The 21,761-nt window shown below is 54.6% G+C and overlaps 1 protein-coding gene across 1 annotated transcript in view; it reads left to right on the plus strand.

Annotated features, from left to right (window-relative positions):
* The window catches only part of MRC1 (mannose receptor C-type 1), an 85,317-nt gene extending 66,729 nt beyond the window's left edge, over positions 1-18,588 (plus strand). Inside the window, exons 24-31 of the mRNA XM_054171156.1 lie at positions 21-250; positions 1,616-1,781; positions 3,754-3,903; positions 10,241-10,357; positions 13,803-13,970; positions 14,984-14,989; positions 17,893-17,946; positions 18,299-18,588. Of these exons, the coding sequence (XP_054027131.1) occupies positions 21-250; positions 1,616-1,781; positions 3,754-3,903; positions 10,241-10,357; positions 13,803-13,970; positions 14,984-14,989; positions 17,893-17,946; positions 18,299-18,549 (1,142 nt within the window). The 3' untranslated portion in view covers positions 18,550-18,588. The remainder of the gene's footprint in view (positions 1-20; positions 251-1,615; positions 1,782-3,753; positions 3,904-10,240; positions 10,358-13,802; positions 13,971-14,983; positions 14,990-17,892; positions 17,947-18,298) is intronic.
* The last annotated feature ends 3,173 nt before the right edge of the window (positions 18,589-21,761 follow it).

Consider the following 21,761-nt stretch of genomic DNA (forward strand, 5'->3'; position numbering starts at 1 on the left):
TTTCACCCTCTATTTTGCAGAAGCTGAGTTTCAGCCTTCTCCGAGCTCGGTGCCATCCAGCACTCTCCGTTATGGCAACAGCAGTTATTTGTTCATCCACACCAAAATGGGCTGGGAGGATGCAAGACAGAACTGCAGACAGGATCAGTTTGACCTTGCCAGCATCCTAGACCCTTACAGCCACTCATTCCTGTGGCTAAAGATGCTGAAGCACAGAGTGCCTGTGTGGATTGGGCTGAACAGTAACCTGGTAAGAACATCAAGGCAGCTGAGCAGGAGTTGCTGCTAACATGGACAGCTCAAGGGTCTGTCAGCTCTCTTGACTTCAGCTTCTTAGTTTGTATCTTCACAGAATCACAACTTTGGGGGCTGGAAGGGACCTCCAGAGATCATCCAGTCCAACCCCCTGCCAGAGCAGGAGCACCCAGGGCAGGGCACACAGAACACATCCAGGGGGGGATGGAAAGGCTCCAGAGCAGGAGACTCCACAACCTCTCTGGGCAGCCTGCTCCAGGCTCCAGCACCCTCACAGGGACAGAGTTTTCCCTCCTGTTCCCCTGGCACCTCCTCTGCTCCAGCTTGCCCCCAGTGCCCCTTGTGCTGTCCTTGGCCATCCCTGAGCAGAGCCTGGCTCCAGCCCTGCACATCTTCATCCCCAGCAATGAGGGCAGCCCTCAGGCTCCTCTGCTCCAAGCCCCAGCTCCCTCAGCCTGGCCTCCCAGGGAGATGTTCCACTGCCTGCAGCAGCTCTGTGGCTCTGTGCTGGACTCTCTCAAGCAGTTCCCTGAGGTCCTTCTTGAGCTGAGGAGCCCATATCTTGGTCCTAAAGACTTTTATGTACTGTAAGATTTACAGAGAGGAATCCATCCTCTGAAGTCATTCTCACTGAATTGCAGCAGTTACTCTCTTTGTCTGCCCTTTTCTGTGACACTGCACTCACAATATCTGCACAAGCTGCAGGTGCTGCACAGCAATATCTGAGGCCAGCATCCTGACACATCTCTTTGTGCAGGTGGTGTGTTTGGGAGAAGATCCACACTTCCTGCAGCTCACCAGGTGTTCATGTGCCTTCAAACTACTGAGGAATGCCTCCTTGTCCTACTCCTTAGGCATAACAAAATCATAGTAATCCTGGGGCAAGCCCAGAGGAGGACAGAAAGATGATCCACAAGGGCTGGAGCAGCTCTGCTGTGGGGCTAGGCTGAGGGAGCTGGGGCTGTGCAGCCTGGAGAGGAGAAGACTCTGGGGGAACCTTCTAGCTGCCTTCCACTACCTGAAGGGATCCTGCAGAAAGGCTGCAGAGGGACATTTCCTGAGGGTGTCTGGAGCCAGGCCAAGGGGGAAGGGTTTGAAGCTGAGGCTGAGCAGGGTTAGACTGGAGCTGAGGGAGAAGTTCTTCAGTACAAGGGTGATGAGACTCTGGAGCTGGCTGCCCAGGGAGGCTGTGGCTGCCTCCTGCCTGGAGGTGTTCAAGGCCAGGCTGGATGAGGCCTTGAGCAGCTGAGTGTAGCTGAGAGGCATCCCTGCCCGTGGCAGGGGGTTGGAGCAGATGGTCTGTGAGGGCCCTGCCAAGCTGAGCCATGCCATGGCTGGTGCTGCTGTGCTTTGTTCTCAGACCAAGGGGCGCTACGAATGGGTGGACAACTGGAGAATGAAGTACACCAAATGGGCTGAAGGGGAGCCAAGGCAGAAGATAGGCTGTGTCTATCTAGATGTCTCTGGAGCCTGGAAGACAGCATCCTGCAAGGAAAACTACTTCTCTGTTTGCAAAAAAGCTGATGGTAAGAGCCTGAGTCTGCCCACTGCAGCTGGAGTTCTTGTCCCTGCAGCCTTCACCTTGCAGGCTGCTCTGCTGCTGCATGCTCAGATGCTGGCTTCTGCTTCAAGAGTTGAAATCTTTCACATTTACTTGGCTAGAGTGGGGCTGCTGTAAAATCATAGCATCATAGGATGGTTTGGCTTGGAAGGGACCTCCAAAGGTCCAACCCCCATTCAGCAGGAGCATCCTCCACTGGATCAGGCTGCCCAGAGCCCTGTCCAGCCTCACTTTGAATAGCTCCAGCCATGGAGCCTCAGCCACCTCCCTGGGCAACCTGTGCCAGTGTTCCACCACCCTCCTGGTGCAGAGCTTGTTCCTCACATCCAATCTCAATCTGCTCTGCTCTAGTTTGAAGCCATTGCCCCTGGTCCTGTCCTCAAAAGCCTTTGGAGATGAGGACCAGCACACAGCAATTGCCACTGTGCCTGTGCACAGCAATCACTTCACAGTTATCATGGCAGATAAGTTCTGCAAGGCTTAGACTCACTCCAAAAGGAGCTGCAGCAAGGTGGGGGTTGGCCTCTTCTCCCTAGTAACAAGTCGTGGGACCAGAGGAAATGGCTTCAAATTGCCCCAGGGTGGTTTAGGTTGGCCATTCAAGGGAATTTCTTTGCTGAAAGGATTCTCAAGGGCTGTCCCCAGGGAGGTGGTCGAATCCTCATCCCTGGAGGTGTTTCAAAGAGGCAGAGATGTGGTGCTCAGGGCCATGGGTTAGCAGCAGCCTTGGTTACAGAATGGTTGGAGTTGATGACCTTAAATGTCTTTTCCAACCAAAACAATTGCATGGGATTATACTCTGCTATTTATTCTGCTGCGAGTGAGCAGGCAACAGCAAAGCTGATGGTGGCATCAGCAGTGAACACTCAGCAGCTGTCACACAGGGATGGCATTGAGGAGGGGATGCTGAATGACCAAGGCTTACTTACAGCAGCTTTCCAGGCTGTTCTTTTGGAACTGAATAACAAACAGGTGGTGTGGAAATGTTTTGGGGGAGTTCTTCAGGTTGCCTTCTCTTCTGTTTTTCACCTGAAACTCCTGCTGCATTCCATGACCAAGTTCCTATGGCCCTAAGCCAACAAGGCAGCCAGGTGTGACAGCACATTAGTGAGGAAAGAGCTGAGCTGCATTTCAGGTGAAAGTGCTCCTGGATTCTTGGGGAATTGGATTTCTTGACACCACAGCTGGGGTATTTTCTGTTCATAGATGTAGCCAGCAGGGCCAGGGAGGGGATTCTGCCCCTCTGCTCCACTCTGCTGAGACCACAGCTGCAGCTCTGGGGCCAGTTCTGGAGCCTCTGTGCCAGGAAGGATCTGGAGGTGCTGGAAGGTGTCCAGAGAAGGGCCAGGAGGAGGAGCAGAGGGCTGGAGCTGCTCTGCTGTGGAGACAGCCTGAGAGAGTTGGGGTTGTGCAGGCTGGAGAGGAGAAGGCTTCTGGGAGCCTTCTTGTGGCCTTCCAGTATCTGAAGAGAGATACAAGAAGGCTGGGGAGGGACTTTGAGGGTGTCAGGGAGGGATAGGACTGGGGGGGATGGAGCAAAACTAGAAGTGGGGAGATTGAGATTGGCTGTGAGGAAGAAGTTGTTGCCCATGAGGGTGGTGAGAGCCTGGCACAGGCTGCCCAGGGAGGTGGTGGAAGCCTCCTGCCTGAAGGTGTTTGCAGCCAGGCTGGATGTGGCTGTGAGCAACCTGCTGTGGTGTGAGGTGTCCCTGGCCATGGCAGAGGGTTGGAACTGGCTGAGCCTTGAGGCCCCTTCCAACCCTGACAGTTCTCTGATTCTATGTAGGACTCTTCCCCATTATTTCCTTGTTGTAAGCAGGATAGGTGATCCTGACTGAGTTTTCCAGCATGCTGTTAATCTCTTCATGACAACAGAGTGTACAAGAAGCTGTTTCTTTGCATTTGATGCTTTCTCCTTTTTAAACCTTCTTAAACAGTTGAGGCTCCCACTGATCCCCCTCAGCTCCCTGGCAAGTGCCCTGACTCAGGACGCCTGGCTTGGATCCCCTTCCGAGGTCACTGCTACTACATTAAATCTTCATCTACAAAAAACTGGGCCCAGGCATCTTTAGAATGTCTCAGACTAGGTGAGTGTCCTCCTTCAGTCAAAGAGCACTTCTTTCTGCCTTGGTTTTCGCCCTTGTGGAAAGCTGAGCATCTGCTCTGTGTTTCTGTGATCTCAAGGATGGTCTGAGTGCTGGACAGGGCAGCTGAATCCCTTTTACTGCCTTCATGTGGGAGGAGGTGGAAAATAGCTGGCCAGCAGTGGCACTCAGTCTTTCATGGTGGGGGAAACACTGGGGGAGCTGTGTGGCCTGAAGAGGAGATCACAAAGGGCTGTCCACCAGTGGCACACACAGTGTCTCTCATGGAGTGTGGGAGAGTCACACTGGGGGAGCTGTGTGGCCTGAAGAGGAGATCACAAAGGGCTGTCCAGCAGTGGCACACACAGTGTCTCTCATGGAGTGTGGGAGAGTCACACTGGGGGAGCTGTGTGGCCTGAAGAGGAGATCACAAAGGGCTGTCCAGCAGTGGCACACACAGTGTCTCTCATGGTGTGTGGGAGAGTCACACTGGGGGAGCTGTGTGGCCTGCAGTGGGGATCACAGGATCAGAGTACAGGAGAGGTTGGAAAGGACCTCCAGAGATCATCCACTCCAAGCCCCACTGCCAAAGCAGCATCACCTAAGGTAGTCTGCACAGGAATGCATCCAGTTGGGGTTGTAAAGTCTCCAGAGCAGGAGACTCCACAACCTCTCAGGGCAGCCTGCTCCAGGCCTCCAGCACCAAAGAAGTTTCTCCTCATGTTGTTCCCTCTTGTTCCTTGTCTGATTCCTGGGCACCACCCAAAAGAGCCTGGCCCCTTCATCCTGACCCCCAGCCCTCAGCTATTGGTAGACATTGATCAGATCCCTCTCAGCCTTCTCCTCTCCAGACTAAACAGCCCCAGGGCTCTCAGTCTCTCTTCACAGCAGAGCTGTTTCAGTCCCTTCAGCATCCTCTCTGTTGGACTCTCCCCAGCAGGTCTCTGTCTCTCTGGAGCTGGGGAGCCCAGAGCTGGACACAGGATTGCAGCTGTGGTCTCAGCAGGGCAGAGCAGAGGGGCAGCAGAACCTCCCCAGCCCTAGGTGCATCACTTTTCTTGCTGCACCAAGACTTCATCCTTGGGCCCTGCTGGGAGGTAGCCATCCTGATGCACAGCAGCCACTAACTCTTATTGAATCTATTTGCATTTCTCCTCTTCTTTGCCTGTTGGTTACTGCAGCTCTGTGCCACTGGAGTGACACTTGCAGCTCTCTAGGCTGGGTAAGTTGGTGAAGTGGAGTTGTTGTTGATTTTGCATTCTTGCAACTCCTTTCTCTGGGAAAGTGATGTAAGATTCATTCTGCTGCATTTCTGTGTCTACAGCATATGAAACTTCACTGCCTGGCTTGCTGAGGGCTTCACTGGTGATCAACCTACCAGTGAAAGCCATGGCAAATAGACACCAAGAGCTGAGTAACCTGAAGCTTGCTCTCTCTGCTGGCACTCAGGTTCATTCTTGGGTCCTCCTGACCTAACAGCAGCCTTCCGGTACCTCAAAGGGGCTAGAAGAAGGCTGCAGAGAGACTGCTTCCAAAGGTCTGTAGTGATAGGATGAGGGACAATGGTTTGAAATGGGAGGAGATTGAGATTGGATGTGAGGAACAAGTTCTGCACCAGGAGGGTGGTGGAACACTGGCACAGGTTGCCCAGGGAGGTGGTTGAGGCTCCATGGCTGGGGATACTCAAGGTGAGGCTGGACAGGGCTCTGGGCAACCTGATCCAGTGGAGGATGTCCCTGCTGAGTGCAGAGGGCTTGGACTGGGTGAGCTTTGGAGGTCCCTTCCAACCCAAACCATTCTGTGATTCCTTGTTGCCACTCTAGACAGGAGTGGTTTAGAGGGAAGGGTCAGGCTTTGGTTTGTTTTTTAAACCTTCTATGTTCTCCACATCAACATCTGCCCAGCACTGGGCTGAAGATACTTCATCATTTACTTTTCATTGCAGAGGGGTCTCCATAACAGAGCACTCTGGCTGAAGCTCAGCCCCTAAGGCTGTGGCAGTTGTTGCAGTGTGACCCTTTGCCATCCACTCTTCTCATTTCTTTTGTTGGCATGAGTTTGGAAATGCTTTGCTTTATCCCATCCTGGATCCCAGCCCCCTAGGGTGGAACTGCTCTGTCTGAAAGGTGCTCTTTTGGCCACTCATCTTAATGGGCTTCATGCCTGGACTTCAGTGCTGAGAATATCCTGTGCCAGGCTTGGAGGGGGCTGAGTAGCATGTCCCATCTTGTGAGCCCATCCTTTGGGTTCTTCCCCTGCTGTCCCAGTGGTTGTATCATAGTATCATAGTAGCAGTCAGGGTTGGAAGGGACCACAAGGATCATCCAGTTCCAACCCCCCTGCCATGGGCAGGGACACCCCACACTAGATCAGCCTGGCCAGAGCCTCATCCAGCCTGGGCTTAAACACCTCCAGGGACAGGGCCCCAACCACCTCCCTGGACAACCCATTCCAGGGCTTCACCACTCTCATGGGGAAGAACTTCCTCCTCCCCTCCAGCCTCAATCTCCCTCCAGCTTCATTCCATTCCCCCTAGTCCTATCACTCCCTGAGATCCTGAGCAGTCCCTCCCCAGCCTTTTTGGAGCCCCCTTCAGATACTGGAAGGCCACAATGAGGTCACCTGGGAGCCTTCTCTTCTCCAGATTGAACAGCCCCAACTCCTTCAGTCTGTGCTCACAGGAGAGCAGCTCCAGCCCTCTGCTCATCCTCCTGGCCCTGCTCTGGACACCTTCCAGCACCTCCAGGTCCCTCTTGCAATAGGGGCTCCAGAACTGGAGGCAGTACTCCAGGTGTGGTCTCAGCAGAGCTGAGCAGAGGGGGAGAATCCCCTCCCTGGCCCTGCTGGCCACACTTCTCTTGCTGCAGCCCAGGCTCTGCTTGGCTCTCTGGGCTGCAAGTGCACACTGAGAGCTCCTGTTGAGCTTCTCCTCCCCCAGCACCCCCAAGGCTCTCTCCTCAGGGCTGCTTTCCAGCCAGTCCCTGCCCAGCCTGCATTTGTGCCTGGGATTGCCTCCACCCAGCTGCAGGACCCTGCCCTTGGTCTTGTTGAACCTGCTGAGGTTGGCTTGTGCCCAGCTCTGCAGCCTGTCCAGGTCCCTCTGGATGGATCCTTCCCTCCAGCTGTCAGCAGCACCACACAGCTTGGTGTCATCAGCAAACCTGCTGAGGCTGCACTCAGTGCCACTGTCCATGGCACCCACAGAGATGTTGAACAAGCCTGGCTCCAGGACTCATCCCTGAGGGACTCTGCTTGTCCCTGGCCTCCACTAGGACATGGATCCATGGACAGCCACTCTTTGGGTGCAGCCATCAAGCCAGTTCTGTACCCATCTGGTGGTCACCCATCACACCCCTGTGTCACCAGCCTGGAGACCAGGCTGTGGTGCAGGACAGTGTCGAAGGCTTTGCTCAGGGCCAGGCAAACCACATCAGTTGCTCTCCCCTCAGCTATTGATGTTGTCACCTGCTCAGAGAGGGCCACCAGGTTGGTCAGGCAGGATTTGCCCTTGGTGAAGCCATGCTGACTGTTCCCAATCACCTCTCCACTATTCTTCTGAGTCAGTAGTGCCTCCAGGAGGATCTGCTCCATGATCTTTCCAGGCTCAGAGGTGAGACTGACTGGCCTGTTGTGCTGCACAGGGGCATTGAACTCTAGGATCTCTGGAGGCCCCTTCCAACCCCTAGCCTTCTGTGATTCTGTTGTGCCTCTTCTCTCCTCTGGGCTCACAGAGAGTGGCCTTTGATGGGCTGATGCCACTGTGATGGACTTGTGAGTAGCCATGGAAGGGATTCCCCATCTGCAGTTGTCTCTCTGTGCTCCTCTGTGGATGTGCAATGAAGCTTTTTGTGACAGCAACCAAACATCTGATCCCAGTCAGCAAAAAAGGAACAAACAGAAAAACATAAACACTGCAGTGAAAAAAGAGGAAGGGTCCATGTTCTCCTCTCTCCTGCTGGCCCTGCTTGCACTCTGGGGGTTGCTTGCAGTTGGATGTTTTCCAGTAGCATTTTAGCCATAGCAGAGTTCTGAACCACAGCAGAGTTTGTCAGGAGCCCAGCAGTGGTTCCTAGAATCACAGAATGTGAGAGGTTGGAAGGGACCTCCAGAGATCATCCAGTCCAACCCCCTGCCAGAGCAGCATCACCCAGGGCAGGGCACACAGAACACATCCAGGTGGGGCTGAAAGTCTGCAGAGCAGGAGACTCCACAACCTCCCTGGGCAGCCTGCTCCAGGCCTCCAGCACCCTCACACCACAGAAGTTTCTCCTCATGTTGAGCTGGAACCTCCTGGGTTCAAGTTTGTCTCCATTGTTCTTTATCTTTTTATTGTGCACCACCTACAGAGCCTGGCCCCTTCACCCTGACCCCCAGCCCTCAGCTATTGATAGGCATTGATCAGATCCCTCTCAGCCTTCTCTTCTCCAGACTAATCAGCCCCAGGGCTCTCAGTCTCTCTTCCCAGGGGAGATGCTCAAGTCCCCTAAGCATCCTCCTGGCTCTCCCTTGGACTCTCCCCAGCAGGTCTCTGTCTCTCTGGAACTGGGGAGCCCAGAGCTGGGCACAGGATTGCAGCTGTGGTCTCAGCAGGGCAGAGATTCAAGTGACTTAGATTTTCCTTCCCTGTCACTGTGCTCTCCTCACCTGAGAACAAGTACAGTCAGAAGTTCAGCAGCCAAAGCAGTGGAGTGCCAAGCCCAGGCCTGCTCCCTGCCTGCCCGCTGGGCCCCAGCCCCACGCTCCGGACAGCTGAAGCTCACCTCCTCCCGTGCTGAATGCCACGCTCTGTGAAGTCCTGGAGCTCCTTCTGTCTGCTGCCTCCATGCTTCTTGACTTTGCCAGAGCACCCTGCAGTGAATCCTGGCACAATGCCCAGTGTTGTGTGAGTGACTAACAGGGCACTGTGCTGGCTGGGCAGCAGATGGCCAGGGTGAGCTTGCTTTCCCTCATGGCTACAAAGAGAATGTAGGAGAGTGTAGCAGCTCAAGAGAGAGGGGATCCTGCCCCTCTGCTCTGCTCTGCTCTGCTGAGACCTTACCTGTCATGCTGTGCCCAGCTCTGGGCTGCAGCTCTGGGGTCTGCAGCACAAGGCAGGCATGGACCTGATGAAGTGGGTCCAGGAGGACCACGAAGATGCTCAGAGGGCTGGAGCACCTCTGCTATGAAGAACAGGCTGGAAGAATTGAGGCTGTTGAGCCTGGTGAGGAGAAGGCTCCAGGGAGACCTTAGAGCAGCAGGGGACCTAGAGACAGGCTGGGGAGGGACTGTTCAGAAGGGGCTGTGGGGATAGGACGAGAGGCAATGCTTTGAAACTGGAGCAGGACAGAGTTAGGTTGGACACCAGGAGGAAGCTCTGCACAGTGAGGGTGGAGAGACACTGGAACAGGCTGTCCTGGGAGGTGGTTGAGGCTTTGTCCCTGGAGACATTCAAGCTCAGCCTTGCTGTGGCCCTGGACAGTCTGCTTTGGTTGGAGGTGTCCCTGCTGCCTGCAGGGGGGTTGGATAAGATGACCTTCGAGGGTCCCTTCCAACCTGATGCAGTCTGTAACTAATCAAGACCTGGCATGATGGAGACAGCCACACAACAGACAGCAACAGCTACTCAGAGATGTGGGTTTCTTGTACCCAGTCCTGCTCAGCACCCCTTCCAGCACACTGACATTGCAAGGCTGGCTGTCAGCAGGGCACTCAGTCCTCCACAGCCAGTTCAGCTTTCACCCTAGGCTTTAAGGACTGTTCTGTCCAGAAAGCTGACCCAAGATGTGCAAGCATGCATCAGCAAGGGGAAACCTCCCACTCCAGAGTACCCAAGGCACACTCACCAAAGGGGGGTGAGGACTCATTCAATCCATGGAAGTATCCTCAGATGGCATCCCACTCTGAGGGGAGAGGATCACAGAATCAGCAAGGTTGGAAAAGACCTCAGAGGTCATCAAGCCCAACCTGTCACCCAACACCTCCTGACAACTAAAATCCCAGGTCCCTCTCTGCCTGGCTGCTCTCAACCATTCTGACCCCAGCCTGCAGCTCTGCCTGGGGTTGCTGTGGCCAATGTGCAGCACCTGGCACTTGGATGTGTTCAATCTCCTGCCCTTGGCCTCTGCCCATCTGTCCAGCCTGGCAAGGTCTCTCTCCTACCCTCTAACAGATACATCAGCCACAGTGCTAGAGTGCTTCCCAAGATAATATCCAGAGCCAGCTTCTCTTTGGAATCTCCAACTCTGTTTAGAACTGGGCACAGGGACAAAGCCAGGGCTCACATCTGACAGGAACCTGAGGATGTTTTCCACTGTCAAACTTATGTCTCTAAGAGATTTTTTTCCCTCTCTTTATCTTCCAGGTGCCTCTTTGGTATCAGTGGAAGACTCAGCTGAAGCTAACTTCCTGGCTCGTGCTGTGGAGCCACTGGAGGGGAAAGTGTCAGCTTTTTGGACAGGAATGTACAGAAATGTGGATGGTAATTGCTTTGCACTTAACATCTTCTTGTTCAGTGAATTACTGTCACTAGCTGCCTGAGATGGGTGTTGAAAATGGCACATGAATACATGAGCAGTGACATGAGAAAAGGCTGTCTGCTGCCATCATGGGGAAGCTGGGCAGCTCTCATCAAGTATTAACCATTAATACATGACAAAGATCAGACACAGAAAGTTGATAGCATCACAGAATGGGCTGGGTTGGAAGGGACCTCCAAAGCTCACCCAGTCCAACCCCCTGCACTCAGCAGGGACATCCTGCACTGGATCAGGTTGCTCAGAGCCCTGTCCAGCCTCACCTTGAATATCTACAGCCATGGAGCCTCAACCACCTCCCTGGGCAACCTGTGCCAGTGTTCCAGCACCCTCCTGGTGCAGAACTTGTTCCTCACATCCAGTCTCAATCTGCTCTGCTCTAGTCTGAAGCCATTGCCCCTGGTCCTGTCCCTGCAGGCCTTTGCAAACCTCTCTGCAGCCTTCTTGTAGCCCCCTTCAGGTCCTGGCAGGCTGCTCTTAGGTCTCCCTGGAGACTTCTCTGCTCCAGGCTGAACACCCCCAGCTCCCTCACCCTGTCCTCATAGCAGAGGTACTCAGTGCCCTCAGATCATCTTCATGGCTCTCCTCTTGACCTGCTGCATCAGGTCCAGGTCCATCCTGTGTTGAGTGCTCCAGAGCTGGACATAGCCCTGCAGGTGAGGTCTCCCCAGAGCAGAGGGGCAGGATCCCCTCTCTCTGTCTCTGTCCAAGCTGCTTTGGATGCAGCCCAGGCTGCCCTTGGCCTTCTGTGCTGCATGCTCCATATCCTGCTCCTGTCCAGCTTCTCCCCCACCAGCATCCTCAAGTCCTTTCCCACAGGGCTGCTCTCTACCACCTCACGCCTCAGGCTGCACTGAGAGTGAAGACTGTTGTAGAGTGAGAGTTGCTTAGAAAAACCCAGCAGCCAACCACCAGACTGAACACCCCCCCCCTCACCCCCCAAACAACAAAACAAACCAAGCCCACCAAGAACAGCAGCAGCAACAACAAAACCCCCCCAAAACCAACCCAAATCTTCCAAGGAAGCAAAGCAGAGCTGTGATGCTGAGCCGAAGAACGTGCTCAAGCAGGGAGTCACAAGGGGCACAATCACTCTAAATAAACAGCACTATTAAAAGACAGAAAGGGAAAAAGGGAACAGGAAGGAAGAGACAGAAAGTCCCCAGCAGAGCTGAGCCACAGTGGTCACAAGGGTGTTGAGGCAGAGCTTTAAAAAGGAAAATCATGTGTGGAGAGGCAGTGGAAAGGAGGAGACACTGGGGTGGGGTGGGGGTGGGGGGTAGTGAGGGGGGAAAGGGTAAAGCTGGGGTTTGAAAGACTTTGGGGAAGGAAGGGGGGAGGGGGGGGCTTTGAAATGAGCCCTGCAAAACCTCCCTACCAATTCCTGAGAAAAGGGTGGGGGGAAGTTGAGTCCTGGCTTGACGTCAGGCACCCTGCGCTGCAGAGCGCAGCACTGCCCGCCTGGGGCAGCTGGGGCTGGAAACCTCCTTCCCTTTTGTGGCATCACAAGCCACAGCAGCTTCCCAGAAAGGGATGTTGTCAGTATGCTGCTCAAGGCTGTCACAGAATCACAGAGCCAGAGAATCAATAAGGTTGGAAAAGACCTTCGAGATCACCAAGTCCAAGCTGTCACCCAACACCCCCTGACTACTAAACCATGGCTCCAAGTGCCACATCCAATCCCCTCTTGAACACCTCGAGGGGCAGTGACTCCACCACCTCCCTGGGCAGCACATTCCAACAGCTAACAACTCTCTCAGTGAAGAACTTTCTCCTCACCTCCAGCCTAAACCTCCCCTGGCACAGCTTGAGACTGTGTCCTCTTGTTCTAGTGCTGGGTGCCTGGGAGAAGAGACCAACCCCCACCTGGCTACAACCTCCCTTCAGGTAGCTGTAGAGAGCAATAAGGTCACCCCTGAGTCTCCTCTTCTGCAGGCTAAACAACCCCAGCTCCCTCAGCCTCTCCTCACAGGGCTGTGCTCAAGGCCTCTCTCCAGCCTGGTTGCTCTTCTCTGAACTGTGCTGTAGTAGTGGCCCTGCTGGGTTTAGATGATGCTTGGGCTTGGAAGCAGCTCCAAAGAGAAAGACCTTGGAGTCCTGGTGGACAAAAAATTCTGCATGGGACAGCAATGCGCCCTCGAGGGGCCAATGGCATCCTGGGGTGCAGCAAGAAAAGTGTGGCCAGCAGGGCTAGGGAGGTTCTCCTCTATCTCTGCCCTGCTGAGACCACACCTGGAGTATTGTGTCCAGTTTGGGGCTACCCAATTGAAGAATGACAGAGATCTGCTGGAGATAGTCCAATAGAGAGCTGTGAGGATGATGAAGGGGCTGGGACAGCTCTGCTGTGAAGAAAGACTGAGAGCCCTGGGGCTGTTTAGTCTGGAGAGGAGAAGGCTGAGAGGGCTCTGATCAATGTCTATCAATAGCTGAGGGCTGGGGGGCAAGGGGAGGGGGCCGAGCTCTTTTAGGTGGTGCACAATAAAAAGATAAGGAACAATGGAGACAAACTTGAGCCCAGGAGGTTCCACCTCAAGATGAGGAGAAAATTCTGTGGTGTGAGGGTGCTGGAGGCCTGGAGCAGGCTGCCCAGAGAGGTTGTGGAGTCTCCTGCTCTGGAGCCTTTCCATCCCCACCTGGATGTGTTCTGTGTGCCCTGCCCTGGGTGCTGCTGCTCTGGCAGGGGGTTGGACTGAATGATCTCTGGAGGTCCCTTCTAACCCTTAACATTCTGTGTCTCTGTGGTGCTATGAACTTGAAGGTCCTTTCCAGCCATGGAGATTCTGTTTCTGTATCATTCACACACCATCTGCAGGGCAGCAGGATGTGTCAGGCTCTGAACAGTCTGGGGGCCTGCATCCAGCACTGGCTCAATGTAGATTTCTCAGGCAGCCAATAAATTTGGAGCAGAGATCAATAAGGAAATCCCAGCATCACAGACTGGGCTGGCTTGGAAGGGATTTCCAAAGATCCTGTCCAACCCCTCTGCACTCAGCAGGGACATCCCCAGCTAGATCAGGTTGCCCAGAGCCCTGTCCAGCCTCACCTGGAATATCTCCAGCCATGGAGCCTCAACCACCTCCCTGGGCAACCTGTGCCAGTGTTCCACCACCCTCCTGGTGCAGAACTTGTTCCTCACATCCAATCTCAATCTGCTCTGCTCTAGTCTGAAGCCATTGCCCCTGGTCCTGTCCCTGCAGGCCTTTGCAAACAGTCTCTCTGCAGCCCCCTTGAGGTCCTGGCAGGCTGCTCTTAGGTCTCCCTGGAGCCTTCTCTTCTCCAGGCTGCACACCCCCAGCTCCCTCAGCCTGTCCTCATAACAGAGCTGCTCCAACCCCCTGAGCATTTTCCTGGCCTTGTTTTTTCATACCCAATGTTTTTTCTCCAATGTAGGAGAATGGCTGTGGCTGGACAACACCGTGGTGGATTTTGTCAACTGGGACGTGGGAGAACCTTCCCCACATGAGAGTGAGCACTGTGTGGAGATGTATGCAGACTCTGGCTTCTGGAATAACAAATACTGCTCTTCATACAGAGGCTATATCTGTAAAATGCCCAAAAGTAAGTGCTGTGCTGAGCAGCTGGCTGGGGGTGTGGAGCTCTTTGGGGCTGCTGTTGGTAGCTGTGTAACTGTTGGAAGCTCCCATGTCAGGCTTTAGGAGGGCTTGAGGCTGGGTGCTCTAAATGCTGAGGGTTTCACATCTGGATGCCAACAGAAGGAATCACAGAGCTGGCAGGGCTGGAAGGGACCTCAAGGCTCAGCCAGTTCCAACCCCCCTGCCATGGCCAGGGACACCTCACACCACAGCAGGTTGCTCACAGCCACCTCCAGCCTGGCTGTAAACACCTCCAGGCAAGAGGCTTCCACCACCTCCCTGGGCAGCCTGTGCCAGGCTCTCACCACCCTCATGGGCAACAACTTCTTCCTCACAGCCAATCTCAATCTCCCCACTTCTAGTTCTGCTCCATTCCCCCCCTCCCCCTCCCCCCCCCCAAGTCCTATCACTCCCTGACACCCTCAGAAGTCCCTCCCCAGCTTTCTTGGAGCCCCCTGCAGATCCTGCAAGGCCACAATTAGGTCTTCTGGGAGCCTTCTCCTCTCCAGCCTGCACAACCCCAACTCTCTCAGTCTGTCTCCAGAGCAGAGCAGCTCCAGCCCTCTGCTCACCCTTGTGGCCCTTCTCTGGACACCTTCCAGCACCTCCAGAGCCTTCCTGGCACAGAGGCTCCAGAACTGGCCCCAGAGCTCCAGCTGTGGTCTCAGCAGAGTGGAGCAGAGGGGCAGAATCCCCTCCCTGGCCCTGCTGGCCACACTTCTCTTGCTGCAGCCCAGCACTCTCTCATGTCAGGAGGTACAAGGTCTGGCTTGTGCTCAAGTCCCTTCAGGATGGCTTTAAACAACACCTGTGCTCCTCTCCTAACTCCCTGATGGCCACTCTGGAGTTGGTGCATGCTGTACCTCGGGTGGCTGAGTAAGCAGTGTGTCAGTGCTGTGCCTTGCACAGGCAGAATGCTCTCAGCTATGCCCCAGGGTCTTCCCTCTGCTCTGCCCTTTGCTTATTTCCCCCTGGCAGTCCCAGGTGCTGGCATCTTCTGAGCAGGGCTGGAGCATTCCTGAGCTGTGAATTCCTGAGCAGTTGTGGCCCTTTCCCCTCTGCTCTCTCTGACTGGAGAGGGCAGATGAATGAGCAGCAAAGCAAAGAGCATGATGTGAACGTGCTGAACCTTCCTGAAGGAACTGAGTGTGCAGATTTGGCTGTGAGGACACCCAGTGCTCCTCTCTTCCTGTTTCCTGCAGCATGTGTTGCAAAATCCAAACCCTTACTAATGTTTACTCGGAAGAGTGAGACACATCCAGTGTCTGACCCATGCCCACTTCCTCTGCCAGCCTGGGGAGCAGAGCAATGCTGCTCCCTGTTTAGAAATCTGCTGGCCTGCAGAATTATTCTTCCTCACTCAGATGCCTGCCCTGATCCCTGCAGCTCCTCCAGGACACGCTGCAGCAATCCACTCGCAGGCCCCTCACCTGTCCTGTCACGTTCTGCCTGCCAAGCAAGGAGGCACTTTACTTTCATTCTCCATCCAGAACTGTCCCAGATGAAGGTCACAAGTGTTGGGATCAAAGGCCACCCTTCCCTCTTGCCTAGCAGCTATGGCACTCCTCAGTGGCCTGCACAGCACCAAAGTGTTTCCTGAGGTTCAGAGGGAGCCTCCTGTGCTGCAGCTTGTGCCCACTGCCTCTGGGGCTGTCACTGGGCAGCGCTGAGAAGAGCTCTGTCACTTCACACTCCCATGTCAGATACTCTACACATTGATAAGGTCTCCTGGGAACCTTTTATTCAGCTCTGAACAGTTCCAGGGCTCTCAGCCTTTCCTCATGCAAAAGATGCTCCAGAATGAAACATGAGGCATTGAGTCAAGATTTCTCTACAGACTGACCTTATGTCCTGATAGCAAAATAGAATAGAATAGAGTAGAATAGAATAGAATAGAATTGAATTGAATTGAATGGAATTGAATTGAATTGAATTAACCAGGTTAGAAAAGACCTCAGAGATCATCCAGTCCAACCTATCACCCAGCACCATCTGATCAACTCAACCATGGCACCAAGTGCCTCATCCAGGCTCTTCCTAAACACCTCCAGGGATGGTGACTCCACCACCTCCCTGGGCAGCACATCCCAATGGCCATTCTGTCTTGCTGGAAGAACTTTCTCCTCACCTCAAGCCTAAACCTCCCCTGGTGCAGCTTGAGACTGTGTCCTCTTGTTCTGCTGCTGGGTGCCTGGGAGGAGAGACCAACCCCCACCTGGCTACAACCTCCCTTTAGACAGCTGTAGACAGCAAGAAGGTCTGCCCCGAGCCTCCTCTTCTCCAGGCTAAGCAACCCCAGCTCCCTCAGCCTCTCCTCACAGGGCTGTGCTCCAGACCCCTCCCCAGCTTTGTTGACCTTCTCTGGACACCTTCCAGCAGCTCAACATCTTTCCTAAACTGAGGAGCCCAGAACTGGACACAGGACTCAAGGTGTGGCCTAACCAGTGCTGAGCACAGGGCACAATGACCTCCCTGCTCCTGCTGGCCACACTCTTCCTGATGCAGGCCAGGCTGCCCTTGGCCTTCTTGGCCCCCTGGGCACACTGCTGGCTCCTGTTCAGCTGCTGTCACCCCGAGGTCCCTCTCTGCCTGGCTGCTCTCAGCCACTCTGACCCCAGCCTGCAGCACTGCCTGGGGTTGCTGTGGCCAATGTGCAGAACCTGGCACTTGGATGTGTTCAGTCTCCTGCCCTTGGCCTCTGCCCATCTGTCCAGCCTGGCAAGGTCTCTCTGCAGCGCTCTGCTGACCTCTAACAGATCAACTCCTGCCCCCAGCTTGGTGTCATCTGCAAACTTACTGATGATGGACTCAATGCCCTCCTCCAGATCATCAATAAAGGTATTGATCAGGATGGGGACCTTGGTCTTCAGAGTCAGATTTCATGGTCCAGATATTAAAATCTAACTGGTCAACAAGCAGTTCAGTTTGGTTTTGAGACATGCTCAGATATCCTGGAGTTCATGAGTGACTTCATTGCCTGGGTAGGTCTCCCATGACCTTTGTCCCACAATCAATCAATCTGTAGAACAACTGCTGCAAGAATTCCTGATTGCATTGAGAATTACTCTTGATCATCTCTGTCCTGAAGATGCTGGGTGCATTTCCTTCTGCTTTTATACTGATGCCAGGCTCTGTCTCCATGCAGCTTTTTGAAGTTCCTTCTCTTCTGCTAGTTTATGTAGATAACAACACAGGAGAGACATGGACCTGCTGGAGCAGGTCCAGAGTATGCCATGAAGATGATCAGAGGGCTTGGGTACCTCTGCTATGAGGACAGGCTGAGAGAGCTGGGGGTGTGCAGCCTGAAGAAGAGAGGGCTCCAGGGAGACCTAATAACCACCTTCCAGTACCTGAAGGGAGCTACAAGAAGGCTGCAGAGAGACTGTTTGCAAAGGCCTGCAGGGACAGGCCCAGGGGCAATGGCTTCAAACTAGAGCAGAGCAGACTGAGATTGGATGTGAGGAACAAGTTCTGCACCAGGAGGGTGCTGGAACACTGGCACAGGTTGCCCAGGGAGGTGGTTGAGGCTCCATGCCTGGAGATATTGAAGATCAGCCTTGCTGTGGCCCTGAGCATCCTGCTCTAGCTGGAGGTGTCCCTGCTGACTGCAGTGGGGTTGGGCAAGGTGCCCTTTGAGCATCCCTTCCCACCTGATGCTACATATGAGGCCGGAACAGCACGGAGTGTGCTGTGCCCTTTGGTAGGTGCCGGTACCTCCGCGTGGATGAAGCCCACAGGCTGTCACTGTTTTCTGGTGTGTTGTCTCAACATAGACTCCTCTGGATATGGTTTTCAGTCTGCTGCTCCAAAGGTAGAAATAAACCCTGCAGCCTTAAATAGCAGAACAAGGCAATAACAGAATTCTTTCTCCATGTTTGAAACGGCAGCGGTGGAGACGTCGCCGGCAGCCGAGATGCCACCGACTGAAATGCCTCCCAAGGGTAAGGATGATGTCCTTCCAGCAGGGAAACCCCAGCCCCAGGTCAGATGGTAGAGAGAAGGAACCATGACCTGGTCAATGGCTCTGCCACCTCCTGCTCTACCCAAGCTCCAGGCATGTTTCCTAGGAGCTTGTCGTTCCCTGGTGGAATCTGTGGTGGAGTACCGTGGTGGAGTACCGTTCCCTGCCCAGGTGTGAGGCAACCCTAAGTCCCTTAGCATATTGAAATCAATGAATGTTCTGTTGCTACCTTTGCCTCTCATCATGTTGACAAAACCAGGACATGGTTTCTGAAGAGCTTGTGTGCCCAAGCTCCCCTGGTGCCCTCCTGACGGCTTTGTCTTTGTTTCCAGCCATGACAGAGGACGAGAGGTCCCGTGCCCTGGAGCACGGTAAAACGGGAGTCGTAGTCATTGTTGTCGTCTTCCTCCTGGCCGGCAGCAGCCTGGCAGCCTACCTCTTCTACAGGAGGAGGAAGGCTCACCTGCCCTCCAGTGACAGCTTTGAGAACAACCTCTACTTCAACGGGGAGCCAGCTCCTGGCACCAGCGACACCAAGGACCTCGTGTCCAACATCGAGCGCAACGAGCATGCCACCCTCTAACGGGAGAGGAGGAAGGGGGATGTCAGCTGGGATGGGAGCTGGGATGCAAACTGAAATGCACACTGGGATATGAACTGGGATGCAAACTGAGATGTAAACTGGGATATGAAGTGGGATGCAAACTGGGATGTGAACTGGGATGCAAACTGAGATGTAAACTGGGATGTGAACTGGAATGTCCACTGGGATATGAGCTGGGATGCTCACTGGGATGCACACTGGGATGCACACTGGGATGTGAATTGGGATGCAAACTGGAATGCAAACTGGGATGTGAACTGGGATCAAACTGGAATACAAACTGGGATGTGAACTGGGATGTGAATTGAGATGCAAACTGGGATGTGAACTGGGATGCACACTGGGATGCAAACTGGGATGTGAACTGGGATGCACACTGGGATGCAAACTGGAATGCCAGAAAGGAACTGTGCCTTGTTTTAATAAAATTATGCAACCAGAATGAAGCCAAAGCTGGGTTTCTGCTGTGCAGCTGCTGCAGCAGGCAGGCTCAGTGTGTGTGTACAGGCTCAGTGTGTGTGCAGGCTCAGTGTGTGTGTGCAGGCTCAGTGTGTGTGTGCAGGCTCAGTGTGTGTGCAGGCTCAGTGTGTGTGTGTGCAGGCTCAGTGTGTGTGTGCAGGCTCAGTGTGTGTGTGTGCAGGCTCAGTGTGTGTGTGTGCAGGCTCAGTGTGTGTGTGCAGGCTCAGTGTGTGTGTGTGCAGGCTCAGTGTGTGTGTGTGCAGGCTCAGTGTGTGTGTGCAGGCTCAGTGTGTGTGTGTGCAGGCTCAGTGTGTGTGTGTGCAGGCTCAGTGTGTGTGTGTGCAGGCTCAGTGTGTGTGTGCAGGCTCAGTGTGTGTGTGCAGTCTCAGTGTGTGTGCAGTCTCAGTGTGTGTGCAGGCTCAGTGTGTGTGCAGGCTCAGTGTGTATGTGTGCAGGCTCAGTGTGTGTGTGCAGGCTCAGTGTGTGTGCAGGCTCAGTGTGTGTGTGTGCAGGCTCAGTGTGTGTGTGCAGGCTCAGTGTGTGTGTGCAGGCTCAGTGTGTGTGCAGCCTCAGTGTGTGTGTGCAGGCTCAGTGTGTGTGCAGGCTCAGTGTGTGTGTGCAGGCTCAGTGTGTGTGTGTGCAGGCTCAGTGTGTGTGCAGGCTCAGTGTGTGTGTGCAGGCTCAGTGTGTGTGCAGGCTCAGTGTGTGTGTGTGCAGGCTCAGTGTGTGTGTGCAGGCTCAGTGTGTGTGCAGGCTCAGTGTGTGTGTGTGCAGGCTCAGTGTGTGTGCAGGCTCAGTGTGTGTGCAGGCTCAGTGTGTGTGTGTGCAGGCTCAGTGTGTGTGTGCAGGCTCAGTGTGTGTGTGTGCAGGCTCAGTGTGTGTGCAGGCTCAGTGTGTGTGTGTACAGGCTCAGTGTGTGTGTGCAGGCTCAGTGTGTGTACAGGCTCAGTGTGTGTGCGGGCTCAGTGTGTGTGCAGGCTCAGTGTGTGTGCAGGCTCAGTGTGTGTGTGCAGGCTCAGTGTGTGTGTGCAGGCTCAGTGTGTGTGTGTGCAGGCTCAGTGTGTGTGCAGGCTCAGTGTGTGTGCAGGCTCAGTGTGTGTGTGTGCAGGCTCAGTGTGTGTGCAGGCTCAGTGTGTGTGCAGGCTCAGTGTGTGTGTGCAGGCTCAGTGTGTGTGGCAGGCTCAGTGTGTGTGTGTGCAGGCTCAGTGTGTGTGCAGGCTCAGTGTGTGTGCAGGCTCAGTGTGTGTGTGCAGGCTCAGTGTGTGTGCAGGCTCAGTGTGTGTGCAGGCTCAGTGTGTGTGCAGGCTCAGTGTGTGTGTGCAGGCTCAGTGTGTGTGTGCAGGCTCAGTGTGTGTGCAGGCTCAGTGTGTGTGTGTGCAGGCTCAGTGTGTGTGTGCAGGCTCAGTGTGTGTGCAGGCTCAGTGTGTGTGTGCAGGCTCAGTGTGTGTGTGCAGGCTCAGTGTGTGTGCAGGCTCAGTGTGTGTGCAGGCTCAGTGTGTGTGTGCAGGCTCAGTGTGTGTGCAGGCTCAGTGTGTGTGTGTGCAGGCTCAGTGTGTGTGCAGGCTCAGTGTGTGTGTGCAGGCTCAGTGTGTGTGTGCAGGCTCAGTGTGTGTGCAGGCTCAGTGTGTGTGCAGGCTCAGTGTGTGTGCAGGCTCAGTGTGTGTGCAGGCTCAGTGTGTGTGCAGGCTCAGTGTGTGTGCAGGCTCAGTGTGTGTGTGCAGGCTCAGTGTGTGTGTGCAGGCTCAGTGTGTGTGTGTGCAGGCTCAGTGTGTGTGTGTGCAGGCTCAGTGTGTGTGCAGGCTCAGTGTGTGTGCAGGCTCAGTGTGTGTGTGCAGGCTCTGTGTGTGTGTGAAGGCTCAGTGTGTGTGTGCAGGCTCAGTGTGTGTGTGCAGGCTCAGTGTGTGTGCAGGCTCAGTGTGTGTGTGCAGGCTCAGTGTGTGTGTGTGCAGGCTCAGTGTGTGTGCAGGCTCAGTGTGTGTGTGCAGGCTCAGTGTGTGTGTGTGCAGGCTCAGTGTGTGTGTGCAGGCTCAGTGTGTGTGTGCAGGCTCAGTGTGTGTGTGTGCAGGCTCAGTGTGTGTGTGCAGGCTCAGTGTGTGTGTGCAGGCTCAGTGTGTGTGTGTGCAGGCTCAGTGTGTGTGTGTGCAGGCTCAGTGTGTGTGTGCAGGCTCAGTGTGTGTGTGTGCAGGCTCAGTGTGTGTGTGCAGGCTCAGTGTGTGTGTGTGCAGGCTCAGTGTGTGTGTGTGCAGGCTCAGTGTGTGTGTGCAGGCTCAGTGTGTGTGTGTGCAGGCTCAGTGTGTGTGCAGGCTCAGTGTGTGTGCAGGCTCAGTGTGTGTGTGTGCAGGCTCAGTGTGTGTGTGCAGGCTCAGTGTGTGTGTGTGCAGGCTCAGTGTGTGTGTGTGCAGGCTCAGTGTGTGTGTGTGCAGGCTCAGTGTGTGTGTGTGCAGGCTCAGTGTGTGTGCAGGCTCAGTGTGTGTGTGCAGGCTCAGTGTGTGTGTGCAGGCTCAGTGTGTGTGCCGCTCAGTGTGTGTGCAGGCTCAGTGTGTGTGTGTGCAGGCTCAGTGTGTGTGTGTGCAGGCTCAGTGTGTGTGCAGGCTCAGTGTGTGTGTGTGCAGGCTCAGTGTGTGTGTGTGCAGGCTCAGTGTGTGTGTGCAGGCTCAGTGTGTGTGTGCAGGCTCAGTGTGTGTGTGTGCAGGCTCAGTGTGTGTGTGTGCAGGCTCAGTGTGTGTGCAGGC

This window comes from Dryobates pubescens, chromosome 21 (assembly GCF_014839835.1).
Source record: "Dryobates pubescens isolate bDryPub1 chromosome 21, bDryPub1.pri, whole genome shotgun sequence".
Lineage (NCBI taxonomy): Eukaryota > Metazoa > Chordata > Aves > Piciformes > Picidae > Dryobates > Dryobates pubescens.